This window comes from Gossypium hirsutum, chromosome D08 (assembly GCF_007990345.1).
Source record: "Gossypium hirsutum isolate 1008001.06 chromosome D08, Gossypium_hirsutum_v2.1, whole genome shotgun sequence".
Taxonomy (NCBI): Eukaryota; Viridiplantae; Streptophyta; class Magnoliopsida; order Malvales; family Malvaceae; genus Gossypium; species Gossypium hirsutum.
In genome coordinates this window covers 1,858,813-1,877,594 of record NC_053444.1, presented here as the reverse complement: position 1 = coordinate 1,877,594, position 18,782 = coordinate 1,858,813, and the positions used below count along the sequence as shown (strand labels likewise).

Below are 18,782 nucleotides of genomic sequence, written 5' to 3'. Positions count from 1 at the left end.
TCAAGTAGGATCGAATTTGGATAACTATATATGATATTGATACAATATGTATGGACATGACCTATAAAAACCTCTAAATAAGAGTTGTAGACATTTTTTATAAGGGTAAACTACACCATTAATCACTAAACTATGAGTAAGTTTTTGTTTTGGCCACTTAACTAAAAAATTGCAATTTGATCATTTAACTATTCGAAAGTTTTCATTTAAATCACTGAACTATATATTCAAAAAAATATATATATGTCACTGGGTTCATTTTTTTTTAGAAAAAAATTTTGCTAGCAAGTTCAAAGCAACGATTCGATGATCAGTACGACGAATCAGTATCTATCGACGAGTAAAAGAATATACCTTAAATCTAAATCCATCTGACGTTCAGTGTCAGAGATTAGAGAAAAGAACTATTTGAATTTTGGTTCGCGGATTCATATATAAAGTGGGATAGACTTTTATATGGTACAACTAAGATTTTATTAATTTACCGTATAAAATGGGATAGACTTTTATGTGATATAATTGAGATTTTATTAATTTGTAAACTGAGAATAATTAAGAAGATGTTGGCACGAAATTATAGGTAAAAATAACCAATATATATTAAAAAAAATACTATTAATTTGAGTATCATGTGTCTACTTGTGTAATTGAATTGTATGATCCATTGATAAGTTTTTTTATATATAGATGATCATCTTACAATTTATGATTAATGTTTTCAAATAAATAATAATAAAGTTGTAAATTATATTTTGGTTTAATTATTTTGTTAATCCATATAATTTTACTTTAAAAGTATTGTTATTATGTTTTCCCATTTTAAAAATTGAAATCTAATCGATAATAATATTAATAGCATTCCGTTAATTTAAATATGTAACATTTTAATATATAAGAAAATTATTTATTAAATTTGGTTTTTATTTTGATCAATTTAATAAGACATTTGCTATACTTATTAATAATATTTGAAGTAATTGAATTTGAATTACATGTTTAAACCTGAAGGCAGTAACAGTAAGGCCTACATTTTTGTTTCCTTCATCCATGAAACTATTTTAAACTTTCTAATTGGGTAAAAAGGTGATTAAATTTAGAATATTTTATTCATTGTTGCAAATCCAACTATTAGTAGACCCTTCAAATAACTTCTCTTTTATCACTTTGGAGCAATTTCCAGGAAAGCGTTTGGAAATGCTGAGTGTTTGTTCCAACCTGCTTTCAAAAACATATGTAATCAAAGCCTTAAATTCCTCATAACCAAATCCCCCTGAGTCACTCAACTTTGAGAGACTTTGACCCATCTAGTCTTCCAAGCTTACCATTCTCGAAATAATTATCACTAATTCCATCCGTATCTCATCACTCACCCTCTCTTTTTTTGGAGAAAAAAACTATGGGAAGCCTTTGCCTAGTTTTGGTGGTCTTGCAACTTTCATGGACTTTGTCTTCCTCTGTTCCCCCTCCATCCTCTCATGTATGTCTCCCTCACGAACGAGACGCTTTGCTCCATTCTAAAACCACCATTTCTGTTGATTGTGATTTGAATTCTGGTAGTTATAATAAAGATCCTTACCCCAGGATAGACATAGAGTCATGGAACAAAAGCACTGATTGTTGTTCATGGGAGGGAGTGAAATGCGACAACGTGGCCGGTCATGTAATCGGCATCGATCTTAGTCACAGTTGCCTTGTTGGTTCTCTCTTTGCAAACAACAGCCTCTTTCAACTTCACAACCTCCAATGGCTTGACTTGAGCTCCAACAACCTCAGAGGCTCTCTTCTTGAGAACACTAGCAGCTTGTTTCACTTTCATGGACTCCGACGACTCAACCTTGCTGGTAATAGTTTCAATGGCACCATCTCATCAAAGTTATTTAGCCAGTTGGTGAGTTTAACCCATCTTAATCTCTCTTTTAATGGGATCTTTGATGATGTTGAATCATATTTGAGATTTGATGGCGAAGGTTTCGACATGCTTGCAAGAAACTTGACCAAATTAAGAAACCTTGTGCTTGACACTGTAGATATGTCTGATGTTGAACTTACTTCCTTTCTAAACTTGTCTTCATCACTTGAACATTTGAGTCTCGAAGCTTGTGAATTACACGGGGAATTTCCATCTCAAGTTTTTCAGCTTCCGAACCTCAAAGTTTTAGGTTTAAATGGGAATTTCAATCTCACAGGTTATCTCCCTAAAACAAATTGGAGTAGTAGCCTTGAGTTGTTGGACCTTTCCTCATGTGATTTTAGGGGGTCAATCCCAACATTATTTGGAAATCTCACTCAAATCATTGCCGTTGATTTATCTGGAAATTCGCTTGAAGGACAGATTCCAGATGTTTTTGGAAGCCTTAGAAAACTAACTTCTTTGAGCTTTCCTTATTGCAATTTGAGTGGTCCACTTCCAAGAAGTATCTTCAACCTCACAAAAATTACCCATTTGGATTTGCGAAGTAATCACTTGGAAGGTCCCTTTCCAAATCATGTTAATGAGCTTCAATTTCTAGAGGACCTTCTGTTAAATAATAACTCTATAAGTGGTGGAGTACCATCTTGGCTGTTTACTTTGCCATCTCTTCTACAATTGGACCTCGGTTATAATAAACTAATTGGTCCTATTGACCAAATTCAGAAGCCTGGTTTTGTCCAACATGTTGATTTGAGTTATAATGACATTGGTGGTCCAATACCGTATTCCATTTTTTATCTTGTGAACCTTACTGAGCTTGATTTGTCATCAAACAACTTGAGTGGTCCCATACCGTATTCCATTTTTTATCTTGTGAACCTTACTGAGCTTGATTTGTCATCAAACAACTTGAGTGGTCCCATACCGTATTCCATTTTTGATCTTGTGAACCTTCGTGAGCTTGATTTGTCATCAAACAACTTGAGTGGTGTGATCAAGTCAGATATGCTTTCAAAACTCATGAGTCTTGAAGTTCTTGATGTTTCAAGTAATAGATTATTATCATTAAGCACAAGAAGCAATGATGTGAACTATTCTTTCCCCCAGCTTACAACTGTGAGCTTCTCTGATTGTAGCGTAAGGCAGTTCCCGAGTTTCTTTCAAACATCGAACTTGCAATATTTATATCTTTCAAATAACATGATTTCTGGGGGAATTTCCAAATGGGAAGCTGAAGGGTGGGAACGATTGCTATTTTTGGACCTTTCTCATAACTTTTTGACTGCTTTGGAGCAATTTCCGGGGAACAATTTGAGAATGCTCAACCTTCAATCCAACTTGCTTCAAGGACCAATTCTCTCAACTTGCTTGAATTCTCAAATTCCAATTTTAAAGGAGTTGGAAGTGTTCATCATTTCAGAGAATAATTTGACAGGAAACATCCCTTCTATTTGCAATTTGAGTTCACTTGATGTTCTGGACTTGTCCAAAAACAGCTTGAGTGGAACTATTCCTGATTGTCTTGGAAATTTTAGCCATCTCACTTTCTTGGATTTGCAAATGAACAACTTCTTTGGCAAGATCCCTGACTCTTTTGTGAATAATAGTGAGTTGAGTCATCTTTTACTCAACGACAATCAATTGGAAGGATTAGTGCCGTCATCTTTGGCTAATTCTATTTCATTGGAAGTTTTAAATTTAGGGAATAACAAGTTAACAGATAGATTTCCATGTTGGTTAGTTTCACTTCCAAGTCTGCAAGTTATTATCCTGAGATTTAATAGATTTTATGGACCACTGCCTCATTCTGTAGCTTCATCTAACTTTTCTGCATTGCGAATAATTGATCTCTCTGAAAATGACTTCACGGGCACATTGCCGATGAAACTCTTTCAAAATTTGAGAGCAATGAAAGATAAACCTAAAGAGTGGTTATACTCCATAGCTTTCAAATTTAGGGGAAGTAGATTTGGCAGTGATATTTATGAAATTCCTGTGAATGTAACAACGAAAAGATTGGAGATGGAATTGACGAAGACTGTGGCCATTTTCGTATCTATGGACTTGTCAAACAACCAATTCTGTGGAAAAATTCCGAAGGACGTCGGGCAACTTATTTCCCTGCAAATGCTCAACTTCTCTCATAACAACATCACCGGTCCTATCCCAGCATCGTTTGGAAATTTGGTAGCACTTGAATCATTAGATCTTTCATCAAATAAGCTTGACGGTAGGATTCCTTCTGAAATGACAAGTCTAACATTTCTTGAAGTTTTGAATCTTTCAAACAACAATCTTGTTGGACCAATTCCTCATGGCAATCAATTTGGTACCTTTGATAATGATTCCTACAGCGGTAACTTGGGATTGTGTGGATTACCATTGTCCAAGCAGTGCGTCAACCATGGGGGGGCCGAACCGCCTTCACCATTGGTGGTGGAACATAAAGGTTCTGAAATACCCTTCTTTTGGCAAGTTATATTGATGGGGTATGGAAGTGGAGTGGTGGTAGGACTGAGCTTGGGTTACATTGTATTCACAACCGGAAGACCATGGTGGTTTGTTACAAAGGTGGAGAGAGACTGGCAATACAATTTCACGAGGTGGATACGAAGAAACAGAGCAAGAAGAAACTAGCTCTGCATCCAACATCGCTTAGGTGAGTTTCTTTTCTAACAAGTATTTCTTAAGTTTCATCTTTCTTAAGCTAATATTTTAGTTTAAAAAATGTTTATTTTTTTCTATTTTTGTAATTTGTGATAGTGGCATTGGAACTCAAGATTGAATTGGATGGAAAGATTCAGCATGTTCAGTTCCTTGAGAGCGAGTGTTGATCATAATTTCTAAATTTATATTTGTGAGTGTTGTGTAGTTATGTTTTAAGTACAGCATAAACTTAGACTTTTAGGCAAATATTAAATATGAATTTTGATGCAAAATTGTAGTTGTTATGAAGGAGTTTAAATATGATTTGCAAGTCAAATTTCACAAGTAATTATAAATTATAAGATTGAAATAATAAATTTGTTCGATTTAATGAAACAATGTTGGAGTCCAAAGGATGTTGAATTCTCATAACTTTCTGATCACTTTAGCATGAATCCTTAAATTCCAAATCCACAATTGTACTTTTACGTATTCTTTGTTTCAGACAATAATTTCATTAACAAAATATAAAGTATGGACAATGAAATTGGGATATAATTAAGACTTGGTTCCCAAGAAAACAATGTCTTGTCTCTTCTTTCTTTCTTCTACAAAAGAAAATATGTAAATTGCACTAAAAGTCTAAAATGGGATAGACTTTAGTGGAACAATTAAAACTTGGTTAACTTGATTGTTTTATTTTATTTTATTTTATTTTATTTTAAAATGAGTAAAAGATGTGTGGTTCACTAGGAGATTTTTTTTCGAACATCACATTTGTGGGTTTTAGGTTTTTCCGATAACAATATTATTGGTGGGATTTCCAAATAGAAAGCTATTACAAGTTGGCTAACCAAGCAACAGCTCAAGCACATGTCAAAGTGCGAGTTGACACCGCGAAGTAGTGAAGTGCGAGCTGTCTCCACAAGTGGAGAACTACGAGATGTCTCTGCGAAGTGGAGAGCTGCGAGATGACACCACTGTTGTTCCAATAGGGTCGGAAGCGTGTAAATTATTGTACTAAAAAATCACACAAAGTTCAATTCCCAGGAAAGAGAGGTGGATCACATGGATCTCTTAAATACCAAGTCTTTCCTTAGACAGAATATCCCTTCTATAGTAATTTAATAGCACAATTAAATACTACTATTATACCCTCAAATATTGAAAGAAAAATAGGACAAGAAAGAACACAAGAGTTTTAACGAGGTTCGGTAAATTATACCTACGTCCTCGGGCACTAACACCAGATGATAACTTTACTATCTCCAAAGTATTACAAACAAATAGAATTCCTTAAGAATTCTCAAATGGGAGAAGAGAGAAAACTAAGAGAGAAAGATTGGTTGGGATGAATTGAAATGAGAAATGAGAAGGCCTATTTATAGTTGAGGTTTAAGGACCAAACAATAAATAGCCCATTATCTCAAGGACCAAAAAAAATTATCCCATGCCACTTTTTCAAAGTCAACTTTAGGGTGCTAAACTTGCACCACTTTGTATTGTTTGCCATTAATGTTGTCTCCCATTAATGTTAACAACCACGAAGTGGCGAACTGCAAAATGACTTCGTAGGTGGCGAGATGCAGCTGAAGCTTTGGTGCATGCTGGCCCTGTCGAGTTGCATGGCAAACTTGTTTAGTTCTTTTGTTATGTAATTTAGTTAAGAATGAACTTTGTTGTTCATGTTTTTCTATATGTTTAGGTGTTGATAGAGTTGATTAGTCAGCTTATTCATGTGTGTAAGCAATGTTTTGTTGGTTTCAATATAGTTAGTGGGAGTAGTAAAGCATTTGGTGAAGCAACTGACTTTAAATGTATTGCTTTTGTAGTTGAATGAATAAGCAGATTGTTTCATGCTTCTTAGCTGCATGTTTTTGCTTCTTGTTCTCTGTCCTTCTTTGATAATAACAGCAACAGAAGAATTGCAAGTTATGAACCTTCACCCGACCTTCTTTCGTAAAGCCACCATCTTCTTCATTTGTTTATCTCACTAATGAACAAGTTTTGCTTCATGTGTTGCAACATATAGTTGTTGATCTGCCATTACAATTCCCTCTTTAATGAAAATCTTGATCAACATCATATAATGTACGCATCCAGGGGCACTCATGAATTGGCAGCCGTACCTTCCTTTCAGGTTTGGAGTTCAGAGAGGCCTGTAATTGATTCCCACTTCCCATCCATTCAAATTAACCATTGTACTATATATATGTGTGTATGTTATAGAGAACTTGTGAGACTAGAAGAAAATGGAGGCTTCTTTTACAGGCTACAACATGAAGATTAATTGAGATTAGTGGTAATGAAAGGAGGCTTCTTTTCATCATGAGTTAATATTATTGGATGGAGAGACATGTTTTATATTTATATATAGAACAATGCTGTAAAAACTAAGGTCGTGGAAGACCTTATCTATGAATATGAATGTTAGTATATGTGTGAAATTAGAGCACTGGAGTTGGAGTAGATAAGTCGATCAAACTCCAATCACATTCATATACCTTATCCATGAATATAAATGTTAGTATATGTGTGAATGGGGGTCATAGGATAAACAACAGTTGATAATTGTTTAAGCTATGTTTTTATAACACTTTATAACATTTTAACTATTTTTATATGATTTTATAATATCTAGTAAAATTATTTAATATTTCAGGAAGAGGAAGGTTACCCACCCAAACCCGAAGATCTACCTGAAATTAAGGAGACTTTGAATAGAAATATTAGAGACGAAAATTGAGTTTGAGAAAAAAAAGCATGTTTAAAATATAGGTCAAGCTCAAACTCTAAAATTCAAAGCTAAAACTCGACTTGGCCTAAGTTTGTAATAGGTTTTTTTTCTTTTATATATTGTAATTTATATCGTATAAAAATTAAATATACTAAACTATAATGTAAACATTAAAAATATATATGTTAAATTGTTTATATTTAAAATTTTAATAAAAAATATAAAATAATAATAAAAGATATATATAATTACTAAATATTAAATAGAATAATTATATTTTAAAAATAAAAAGTTAACATGGATCACCTTAAATGGACTTAAGTTAGCATTTACAAATATAAGCTTGAACAAAATTTGAGTCTTATATTTCAAGTAGGGTCGAATTTGGATAACTATATATGATATTGATACAATATGTATGGACATGACCTATAAAAACCTCTAAATAAGAGTTGTAGACATTTTTTATAAGGGTAAACTACACCATTAATCACTAAACTATGAGTAAGTTTTTGTTTTGGCCACTTAACTAAAAAATTACAATTTGATCATTGAACTATTCGAAAGTTTTCATTTAAATCACTGAACTATATATTCAAAAAAAAATGTATGTCACTAGGTTTTTTTTTTTTAGAAAAAAATTTTGCTAGCAAGTTCAAAGCAACGATTCGATGATCAGTACGACGAATCAGTATCCATCGACGAGTAAAAGAATATACTTTAGATCTAAATCCATCTGACGTTCAGTGTTAGAGATTAGAGAAAAAAACTATTTGAATTTTGGTTCGCGGATTCATATATAACATCTAAAATTGTTTCATGAAAAAAACTTAACTGTAGAAAAGAAGGGGAAAGACAGCTTTCGATTAATGTAGTTCAGTGACCAAACTGTAACATTTTTCAATTAAGTGGCCAAAGCAAAAACTTACCCATAACTTAATAATTAATAATATAATTTACATTTCGTATAAAATCAAATTCAAATATTAAAATAAAATATTTTAATATAATCTAAGTATAAAATTATTTTCTAATAATATATCTCCCTGCATATTAGAAAAAACATACTATTTTAAGAATTACAAATCTAACCTTGTTTATGTAGATTGGTATATTTTTTGCTTTATAATTAATTATGGTTTTATTACCATCAATACCCTTTATTATTATAGGTTTTCTCATTAATTCCCATTTTTCTACAGGAATTGCATTCTTTCTGCAACTACAGATTGTAGCTCCAGTATCAATCAAGGCATTTAGAGAATATTTTTTATATTTTCTAAACTGAAATGTAACTTTGATATTTATTCCAACTTTTGACTTTTTATCAATTGTTGAACTTTGAATTTCTTCCATTCTAGCTTTTTTAGAATTATTACTAGGTTCAGTAGAAAATATAAGAATTTGAACAGTTTTAATTCCTATTGGTATACTATTTAAACTAATATTATCCTCTTCTTCCTTTAGTTGAGAACTAGAGGGTAAAACTAAATTTTCATTTGTATTTGTTATACAATTGTTTTTAAAATACAATTTATTGCCTGATGACATATATTCTATAGTACTAACTGGTTTAGAAGTACTAGAACTATTAATTCTTTCCACCATCCAATAAAAAACTATAATTAATTCAAAATACAATGGTTTATATACGAAATGTAAAATCGAATCGAAACAATAATTAATTCAAAAAATAATATCGTAATATTTATAGAAGTACTAGAACTATTAATTCAAAATACAATGGTTTATATGCTAAACGTAAAATCGAATCGAAACGAAACGAAGCGCTTCCTAAACGAAACAAATGATCAATCTCGGCAATCTCGTCCTATAAGTCATTGTCAGCTATGACCTGTTAGCAAATGGCAATTGCATTATTCTACTTGTTTATTATATTCAATGGCCGTTTATTTGTGTCTTACAAAAAGACTCCCAATCAAAAGCTTGTGAATCTCCGCCTACGTACTTAAAATAATTGAGGATTGAGTTGAACAATAAAGACAAATCACAAACATTTGTGAAATTTCATGGGGAACTACTTCATTACTTCTTATCCATACTAATCTAATCAACAACCGTGTGGACCTATATGCTTATTATTCAAATCACCACCTTCATCATCATTTTTTATAGGATTAGAATATTCTTAGTAAATTTGATGTAATTTTAGTTTTTAGAATTTTCAGATTTTAAAATTTAGGTTTAACTGGTTAAAATATTTTCATGGGCAAATTTAGAAATTTGATTATAAATTTTCAATAGATCAAAATATAAGTTTATCATGTATTAAATTATAATTTCGTGACTAAACAATTTTTTTTTCATTTTTAGGGTGCTAAATATAATATTAATTTATAATTTTTTATTTATAAGAGAAATGAATTGAAAAAAGTTTTAGTTAAATTCGCCTTTGATTATTTTGTTAAATTTAGGTTCATTACAACTCATTTTTTTAAGTACATAAACTAAAAAGTACGATAAAGTGTGATATATTTTAACCTTTTTTATATATATATAATTTAATACTATCTTGCCTCTAAAATACAAAACATTCATCAAATCCTATGTATGCCATTTGCATTTCTTTTTCTAATTCAATAAATAACCTCAGCCTGAAAACCTCGTAGCAGAAGCTGAAGAATCTGTGTTTGTGCTTTTTCCTGAAATTAAGCTTTCAACTTCCAAGGTCTGATTTCCTCTCTTTCTCTCTTTTTGTTAAGCGTCAAATCAATATCATATGTTCATGTATTACACATATATATGATAATCCAAAATGCTTAATCCAAGTCATGGTATTTTGTTCTTTTGCAGTATATCACAAGTGTAAAAGGAGCAATGCAAACAAGCTATCCTGGACCTTTTTCTGTTCATAAGTTCCTCAATAGTGACCCAATAGCGCTTTATTCAGCATATGAGAACTCACCAAGTCCTTATTTTATGCTACAGCACCAACAAGAAGAAGCCCTTGCACCAATATCACAACCAGCAATGTCACAGCCCCATCCTTATAGGTTCAATACCAGTTTAAACCAGTCATGGTTACCGAATTCAAAGACCGGAAACCATGATGGAAACCGAAGATATAATCAAAAAGTTGCAGTTTGTGACCCATCTCTTTGTGGTGAAAAAGATGATTTCATGGCATTCACTCATGTACCAGCATCAAGTCCTTGTGGCAGTCCTCAAGGTTCAATGTATGCAAAGCAGAGTTTAACATTAAAAGAGAAGCTGCAATTGCAATATTTGACTAAAGAGCTTGAGATTGATGTGAGTGAAAGTTCACCTCTTGGCCTTGATCAGGTAAATGTATATATATATATATATATGTATCATGTTTAACGATAAAAGTACCATGGAAATCTAACATCCATCTTATATAATTAGGAAATACATGAAGAAACTCCACAAGTTTCTTCAGATCAAGGGATACATCAATTGGGATTTAAAAGAAACCATGTTACCTCAATTGTTAACATGGATGGTTATATACATTCAATGAATCAACAACATACTGATGCTATGGCTGCACACAAACAAAGAATAAGGTGGATACCTGAGCTTCATGAACTTTTCTTAAATGCAGTGGATCAACTTGGTGGCCCTGACTGTGAGAACATATATATAAACCATCTTTTGATTGATCATCATGAGCTAATATCTGGGTATTCTTTTGTTTTTAAACTTAAAATTTTTTTTCTATGAAATCATATATAGGTGCTACACCAAAGAATATTTTGAAACTTATGAATGTTGAGGGTTTGAGTATCTATCATGTCAAGAGCCATTTGCAGGTAATTTTGAGGTAAATTGTGTACATATGATGGGATCTTCATGAATGTGTGTGTATATATATAGTGGTGATTGTATATAATGTTTCTTTGTATATCTAATTTGCAGAAGTATAGACTTGCCAAGGGTGTTTCGGAGCTGAAAAATGGTAAATATCCAACTATTCTATGAAGAAAAATAAATTATGTTTTATGTTGTATATTTGTTGAATATAATGTTGTTTTTCGGGTTAAAATATTACATTGATCCGTAGTTTTTTTTTTTTAATTAGATTTGTAGTTATCTTTTGGGGACCAATTATAATTATTGTAGTGGATTTTGAATAAACTTTAGCATAAGAAAGAGTATTAGGATTTAGATAAGGATGATAATCTGAACTAAAATGACTGGTTAATAATACACTTATAAATATTCTCTCTCTCAAGCCCAACAATTGGTATCAGAACAATTAGTTTTAGGGACTTAAGCTCTTAAATGCATTTTTTGGGAGTTTTTGAAAGAAAATTTTATCTTCTTTGTTAGCACACAACCCTAAACCGTCAAATTCTAGAATCGTGAGCTCAAACAATTTTTCTCTACCTCCTCTATTTGTTGGTGAAAATGAAAACATACTTGCAAGCACATGTCTTTTGGGAACTGGTGGAAATTGGTAGAGATCAATCACCATGAGGACCAATCCAACTATAGTTCAGGTCAAGCAACATAATGAGTGTGACAAAAATATATATATAAGATAAGGTCATGTCTGTAAAATAAAGTTTCTTATATTATTTTCACAAGAATCATGACTTGTGAGATACCAAAACAAGCTTGGAATAAGCAAAAAGAGGAATTTTAAGGTTCAACAAAAACCAAATCAAGAGATTTTGGAGAATCTAAAGATGAAAAATAATGAAATTGTCAAATAGTATTCAAATAAGATTATGGTCACTTTTAACAATATTAGGTTGCTTAAAGATGAGTTTCGTGATAAGAGGATTGTGGGAAAAGTTATTATAACTCTACCAGAGTGATACAAGTCGAAAATTTCATCTCTTGAAGACTCAAAATATTTAGCCAACATCTCATTATCAGAGTTAATCAATGCTGGTTACACTAAAGAGCAAATAAACAAGAAGAGCATGCTAAAAGAGTCTTTCAAACAAGAAAAGATGAATGTCTTTCTAACAAAGGAAAAAATAATTTTTGTGATAAGAGAAAGAAACAAGAGACGAAGACCGTGAAAGAGATGGTGGAAAGAGAAAATATTCATCTTGTTCATATTGTTAAAAGACAACTCACTTGAAGGGGTACTACTAATTAAACAATGGGACTAATTCTTGAAGAGCAATTTTTTTATATCACCACATTTTACCATTCATGAAGACTAATTCTTTCGGAGTTTGTGGCTATGTCTCTTAACATTATCATCCTCAAAGTTTGAATTTGAATTATCTCATTAGAAATGCAATACGATTTACCACTACACCCAACATTTAATGGTAATTTAAGAAATTTTTGATATTGCTAGAATTAGGTGGTTTAAAGAAACCAAACATATTAGCAATGCTCTTCTTCGAGAACATGATGAAGATGATGTTGAAGATTTAGATGGAAAGTTTTTTATGAGAGGTACCAAACCACTATAATGTAGCTACGAGTAGGGTTGAATATAATGCTCTTTTATTGGTTAAAATATTTTAATAATTGTAAGTAGTTTTCCATTTAAACTACATTTATAGATATGATGATCAATTATAATATTTGTAGTAGATTTTGGATAAATTTTAGGACGATTAGAATTTAAATAAGAATAATGATGTGGACTAAAATGATTGATTAAGTATTTAGAATGTAATTTAAAGAATATTTGCAAGTGAGTTTCGATAAAACTTTTCCAATAATGAATATATAGACTTTTAACTTAAATTTTCTCACATATTTCGAAGATTATTCTCTCAACTCACACATAAGAAAATGTGTTAGACATGAATCCCAAACACGGTTACTTTAGAGAAAATAAAGAATCCTGATAACATATATTGCACACATACCATTTCCCATTTTACTCCTTTTCCCCTTAAATTTTTCATAAATCAATCTGCTGATTAAGCATATGCCAAGATCATGCACTTACTGCTTTTACACTTAGTAGATAAAGGAAGTTCAAGATTTGAAGAAAAGAGAGCAACTTTAATTGAAAGTGATGATCATCAAAGTGATGGCAACATAGGAAGGTGTGATCCAAATTCAAGTAACTTATAATTGTTTTTGAGTTATTAATTCATGGCACAAAATTAAGCACTAATATCATCTTTTCAATGGCATTTATTTGTAGGGAAGTCGATGTAGTAGAGACCTTGCAAATGCAAATTGAAGTTCAAAAGCTGTTGCATGAACAGCTGAAGGTGTGTTAATGTTATCTCATAGCTATACCATTTGAGTTTTTTTCTATATGAACATCCAACACTTACACTCGAATACGAGTAACGACAGCTCATGCTCTTGCGAACACTTTTTACCGGTGTTTTTCTCTTTTGGGGTTCAATAGGTGCAAAAGGAGCTTCAGCTGCAAATACAGCAACAAGGACAGCTCTTGAAAAAGCTTATGGATGAACGTCGTCGCAAATCTGGATCAGCCGATAAGAAAATGTTTCCAAGTGAAAACCCATTTTTATTTTCAGCTGAAACTGCCAGCTTCTTCCAGAAATCTGGATCAGCTAAGTCCATTACAGATTGTTCTTCTTCAACTCATTCACCCAAACATAAAGCCTCTGAAACTACTGAATCTGAACAATGTCAAAAGCGGCATAGAGGAGAAAGCAGCTAAAAACCAACATCCCAAAATAAATAGGAATAAGAATACTTTCTTTGTTTTTGTTGAGATATTTCTAACATGTTGAGAGAAGTCTTTTTAAGTCTTGTCCACCTAGAGTCGCGGACTCCTCGACATGTTTGGTATTGTCCTAAGTCAGGGTTTTGTCTCTTGACTTCGTCGAGGGTGGCAAAGGGCTTAGAGAGTGAGAGTACCTCGTCAAATTGAACACTCCCGCTCCGTGAATCCTGCCTCCGGCTCGGGCTGTCAACAAAATCGGGATACAAAACCCCCACCTGTAACAATACTGAACGTGTTGGAAGTCCGCTAGCTCTGGACGGACAATACTTAGAAGATTTTTCCCAAAAGAGTCAGAAATCCCTCCACAGTTTTCACTATGCTAAAAGTCTTTGCAATGACTGAAAACAGTTCCTGCTTTTGTTTAAGTATTTCTGTCAATATTTTTTTTTTTTGATAATTTGGTCATGTTTGTGATGAAAACTGATAATGTTTAGAAGAGATGCAAGACTTCTTTTGTGTCTTTATTTTAAAGAAATAAATTGTAATTAGGGTGCACAGGACTTTAATATATGACTATAAATGAATAGAAAGCAATGGATTTGAGAATATTTGAAGAAATGAACAAATATCACAAATGAAAATGATGAAATCCTTGGTTTAATTGATACCATGAAAAGCATACCAAAGACTTTAGCTGGTTTTTCTAGGTATATTTCTATGGAACACAATGTCATTCAATAATCAGAACAAAGTCATTTCACTAGAACCACAGCACCTATGTTGTTCCGACTATTCATTTTTTTTCTTTCAAAATCCATATCTGAGTATGAAATTTTGACCCTTCAAGGATCCTCCAAATACATGAAAAGACTTCAAAAAATCCAAGCATACATGTATTCAACAATGAGACTTAAATCTGAACAACATACCTCAATGCTACTACATTGAATCGCCTTTTGTTTTCTTCTTCCGTGACCCTTTTAGGGCAGCCTTAGTTTTAGCCCATTCTTTCAATGAAGTAGAGCTTCTCATAAATGAACATGTCCCCCCCGTGCTAGTATCTACAGCAAAACCTTTGACTGGTTCAAAGTTGCTTATATTCTCAACAGCTGGGAGAGAAGTATTGTTACTGCCCTCAAGAGTTTGAGGGCTGGTTTTCGGAATACTCTCAACAGAGTCTCCTTGTCCAATACCTTCAGTCGTAAATCGGTCCACTTCGTTGGTATAATTTCCATCAGCAGACTGCACCACATCCTCACCAGTGGGCTTTGCAAGCTCTTGTGAAGTAGTAGTGCCAGGCAAAATTTGTGAGATACTAAAGGAATTGCTCTTATCACTTACCAATTGAGTCCATGAGGACTTGTGGAGCCATGAAGAACCTCTTCCTGTATTACTCGAAGTCATGCTAGGTTTATTTGGCTGAGCTTCTGCAATAGCATTCGCAATTTCCATGTTGTCTGACATCCCTTCCAAGTTCTCAGGTGTTGACAACTTGTCATTCTTGCTATCAAGAGTGTTGTCCACTTTGGGATCATCAAAAATGTGTTGTTCCTCAGTGGTATCAGCATTTTGAAGAATATTGGAGAGACTGAATGCACTGTCGCCTCTACCTCCAACAAGTGCCTTCCATGAAGACTTTTGAGACCACAAACAACTAGTACTCGACGGTTTGAGACTACAATCTTGTTCAGTCATTTGAGCAATGAGGGGTCCCTTCTCAGCAGGTACAGTGGAGACAGCTTCATTTCCATCCCTTTCTTTGGTAGAAATTAGTTTCATCTTCTTTTTAGGAAGTAAACGATCTTTCTTCTCTTCGCGCTCATTCTCAGTTGATTGTGTCTCACTCGGTTTAAAATTCTAGGTGTCATAGAAATATGAAGAAATTAGGACCCGATAGTACATATATACATAATCCTAGTAGCATATAAGAAAGCATCTACTCTGCACCAATCAAGAGAGAGGGTATACCTGTTTTGGTGATACCTTAGCACGCTTTGTGCTTCCTGACAAAGCCTTCCCTTTGCTTTCCGTTGACGCCACATTAATTACGAGGTCATCATCAGTTTCATCATCCTCCTCAAAACCTGCTTCAATCTCATCACACTGTGAATTCATTCTCAGTTGAGATGAAAGAGAAGTGATTTCATGTTTATCATCTCTGTTCGGTTTCCTCTTCTTTTCAGCATGCAAAGCATTCTTTTTCTGCAACTTGCTTGCACTCGGAATTGCTCCATCCTTCGAAACTTTGTTTTCACTAAGTCTAGTTTTCTGTGTGTCAAATAGAGCAAGAGAATGAAATTAATTACAAGGAGAACAAAACACTAACACACCATGAAATCAAACAGCTTTTTGCAGTAACTAACATCAGATTATACCTCAGTGGAGACTTTTTTAGACTCTCCGATCCTAGACATAGCTGTTCGTTTATTTGCATTAGAAACGACATTAATTATGAGATCATCATCGTCGTCATCATTTTCTTCCTCATTGGAGGGCGAATCCTTGACTGGTTCAATGAAATCGTTTCTTTCCTTTACTATGGTGGGCCTGCTAGTGTTGGAAATATTTTCCCTCTCAAAAAGCTTGTTCATTACTGAGCTCATCAAGCTAAGCTCTTCCTCATTCATGCCATCATTTATTTCCTCATGACGTCGAACTTCTTTTTGTTTCACAGCATTGAAGCGACCAGAGTGCTCTGCACAATCACAAAAATGTAGAGGAAAAGCAAGGGCTTCAACACGTTGGAAACTGTATCTATGCTTTCCAGTCCCACTAAATGGCAACGATTTTATCTGCACAACACGAAAGTACCTGTCAGTTGAGCTGGTCGAGTTGGTTTTAGATTGGATTAATTCCACTTTTAAAATTTTCAAGTCATTTTAGCGCTGGTTAGTTTTGAGTTTGGACCATTTCAAATTCAGTTCAATTCATGTTCATGTTGTTTCGGGTTTGGGTCATTTGAGTTTGCCAATCAGATTATTACCGGTTTGGATCACTTTGGATTTTTGTCATTTTGGGCTACTTGTTAAAGTCAATTCGGATTTGGGTTGGATGGTTTCAAATGTAAATGAGACACCAGTGCTTACAAGCTACTCAAACTCAACACGAATAAAACTCGAACTCAATTTGGTAATTATCGAGCTGAATTGGAGTTCAAGCAGTTTGAGCTACCAATCGAGCCAAATTATCAAGCTTGTTTTATTGTCCTTAATATATATTATTAACTCTAAGCTTAATTATCAAGCCGAGATCGAGCTTCAATACGTATGAGCTTAGTCAAGCTTGAGTTCAAGTTTGAGTATGAAAATTGATAAATGACCTTAATCAAGCTCAAGTAACTTGAATATATCTCAAGCGGAGCTCAAGCTTAAAACTAGACGCTCAATCGAACTCAAGCCAAGTATCGAGCTCTAAATTTTGAGTAGAGCTTGAGCTCCCGGGCTCGGCTCGATTTCACCCCTAGTACAGTTGACTTTTTATTATCAAATTGGGTTTGGATTCAGGTAATTATGGTTAGAATTATCCGGTTCCATATAAGTCTCTAATGACATCTATGGTTTCAGCTGAAGCTAAACAATTCCCTATAACATAACAAAGAACAATGTTACTTGAATTTGGGACTGGTATATATCCAACACAAGGAAATGGGAATGTTTAATTTTTTACAATTTACACACACATATATAGGAGAAACAACACAAACAACCGATTTGAGAGAGCAATTTGCAATACAAAATTGAAAATTTAAGTGAAAAAGAAACCTAACCTTTGATAATCTAGGAAAGAAGATCCGAAGCTGGTTGTTTTGAGAAACCTGAACTTTGTTTTTGCTATTGTTGCTATCTGAAGAAGAAGGCTTAGCTTGATGGCTTCCTTCATTAGCTTCATCTTCAGCTTCTGCCTCAGCCCATTCCCGTTTCAGGCGAATAAGAAAGTGTTCTTTAGCCTTTTCAAGCTTCAACTTGCCGCCTTTCCAAGCGCACCCATTATACTGTATTAATTTTCAAAAACAAATCAAACCATGAATTTCTAAAACAGTAACCCTAAACATACAGTGGTCAAAGATTTCCCACCGTGCTAAATAGCTTGGAGATGGAGTTTGAGGTAGATGGGAGGATATCGACGTATGCGAAACTGCGACCTTTGGTCCTTACGATGTCCACTCCTTCCACCGTTCCCACGGCGGAGAATATCTTCCGCAGATCATCGCTGTTAACGCTTTGCCCCAAACCTCCAACATGTATTCTTGTTCTAGTTGTGGCTGTGGGATCGGCCGCCATTGCCGGTCTCTGTGATTCTATGTCACAGTTTTGCCTTACTAAAGAGTAAAGGACTTACTTTTGGGTATTTCGGAACCTTTCGGGTTTGGGCTCTTTAAAGTTTGGGCTTTACAAATTACGATCCATTCATACGTACAAAATCTAAGTATAATTTATAATTGTATAATGGTTTAACATTTGTTTTGGCCCTTGTACTATAGTGAAATTCTCACTTTGACCCTTTAACTATTTTTCCGGTCACTTTGCCCCCTCTACTTTCATTCTATCCATTACATTAGTCCCTTGAACATTTTCGTTAAAAGAAAATCTCACATGTTCGCCTTTTGAAAATAGGCTTAATACATGTTTTTGCCCCTGTACTATAGTGAAATTCTCACTTTAACCGTTTTATTATTGTCCACATGTTCACATTTAATTAGCTTTAATAGCCACGTATTTTTTTAATGGAAATAATCAAGAGGCTAACATAATGGATGAAACGAAAATAGAAGAGATAAAGTGACCCAAAATAATATTGAAATGAGAAATTCACTATAGTACAAGGACCAAAATAGTTATTAAGCCTTGCATAATTTATTTATTATATTTCATGCCATATTT

The 18,782-nt window shown here is 33.5% G+C and overlaps 4 protein-coding genes across 10 annotated transcripts; 3 read left to right on the top strand and 1 right to left on the bottom strand.

Moving 5' to 3' along the window:
- Positions 1-1,021: 1,021 nt before the first annotated feature.
- Positions 1,022-5,604, top strand: LOC121220185 (receptor-like protein 9DC3). Of its 3 annotated transcripts, XR_005917364.1 has the most exons (3): positions 1,024-4,571; positions 4,676-4,769; positions 5,349-5,602. XR_005917364.1 is itself a non-coding variant. In XM_041099467.1 (2 exons), the coding sequence occupies exon 1, from the start codon at positions 1,397-1,399 to the stop codon at positions 4,547-4,549; it is 3,153 nt and encodes a 1,050-aa protein (XP_040955401.1). In that variant the 5' UTR covers positions 1,022-1,396; the 3' UTR covers positions 4,550-4,571; positions 5,349-5,604. The 3 variants fall into 3 exon arrangements, 2 of the variants coding, with proteins under 2 accessions (XP_040955401.1, XP_040955400.1); XM_041099467.1 differs by lacking the exon at positions 4,676-4,769 and having other exon boundaries at positions 1,022-4,571; positions 5,349-5,604; XM_041099466.1 differs by lacking the exon at positions 5,349-5,602 and having other exon boundaries at positions 4,676-4,895.
- A 1,043-nt stretch (positions 5,605-6,647) lies between these two features.
- LOC121220059 (uncharacterized) lies at positions 6,648-11,258 on the top strand. Its single transcript, XM_041099209.1, has 6 exons — positions 6,648-6,698; positions 9,910-9,984; positions 10,110-10,598; positions 10,683-10,905; positions 11,013-11,089; positions 11,196-11,258. The coding sequence occupies exons 1-6, from the start codon at positions 6,648-6,650 to the stop codon at positions 11,256-11,258; spliced, it is 978 nt and encodes a 325-aa protein (XP_040955143.1).
- A 1,771-nt stretch (positions 11,259-13,029) lies between these two features.
- LOC121220184 (myb family transcription factor PHL6-like) lies at positions 13,030-13,896 on the top strand. The gene is made up of 3 exons (XM_041099465.1): positions 13,030-13,303; positions 13,405-13,474; positions 13,618-13,896. Exons 1-3 carry the CDS (start codon positions 13,194-13,196, stop codon positions 13,894-13,896), a joined length of 459 nt encoding a protein of 152 aa, XP_040955399.1. The 5' UTR covers positions 13,030-13,193.
- On the bottom strand, positions 13,320-18,223 carry LOC107926250 (protein REPRESSOR OF SILENCING 3). 5 transcript variants are annotated; one of them, XM_016857044.2, is made up of 6 exons: positions 17,976-18,223; positions 17,669-17,893; positions 16,278-16,694; positions 15,871-16,170; positions 14,832-15,759; positions 13,320-14,177 (listed from the first exon to the last, which is right to left on the bottom strand). In XM_016857044.2, exons 1-5 carry the CDS (start codon positions 18,180-18,182, stop codon positions 14,842-14,844), a joined length of 2,067 nt encoding a protein of 688 aa, XP_016712533.2. In that variant the 5' UTR covers positions 18,183-18,223; the 3' UTR covers positions 13,320-14,177; positions 14,832-14,841. The 5 variants fall into 5 exon arrangements, with proteins under 5 accessions (XP_016712533.2, XP_016712536.2, XP_016712535.2 ...); XM_016857047.2 differs by having other exon boundaries at positions 13,320-13,855; XM_016857046.2 differs by having other exon boundaries at positions 13,320-13,849.
- Positions 18,224-18,782: the final 559 nt, after the last annotated feature.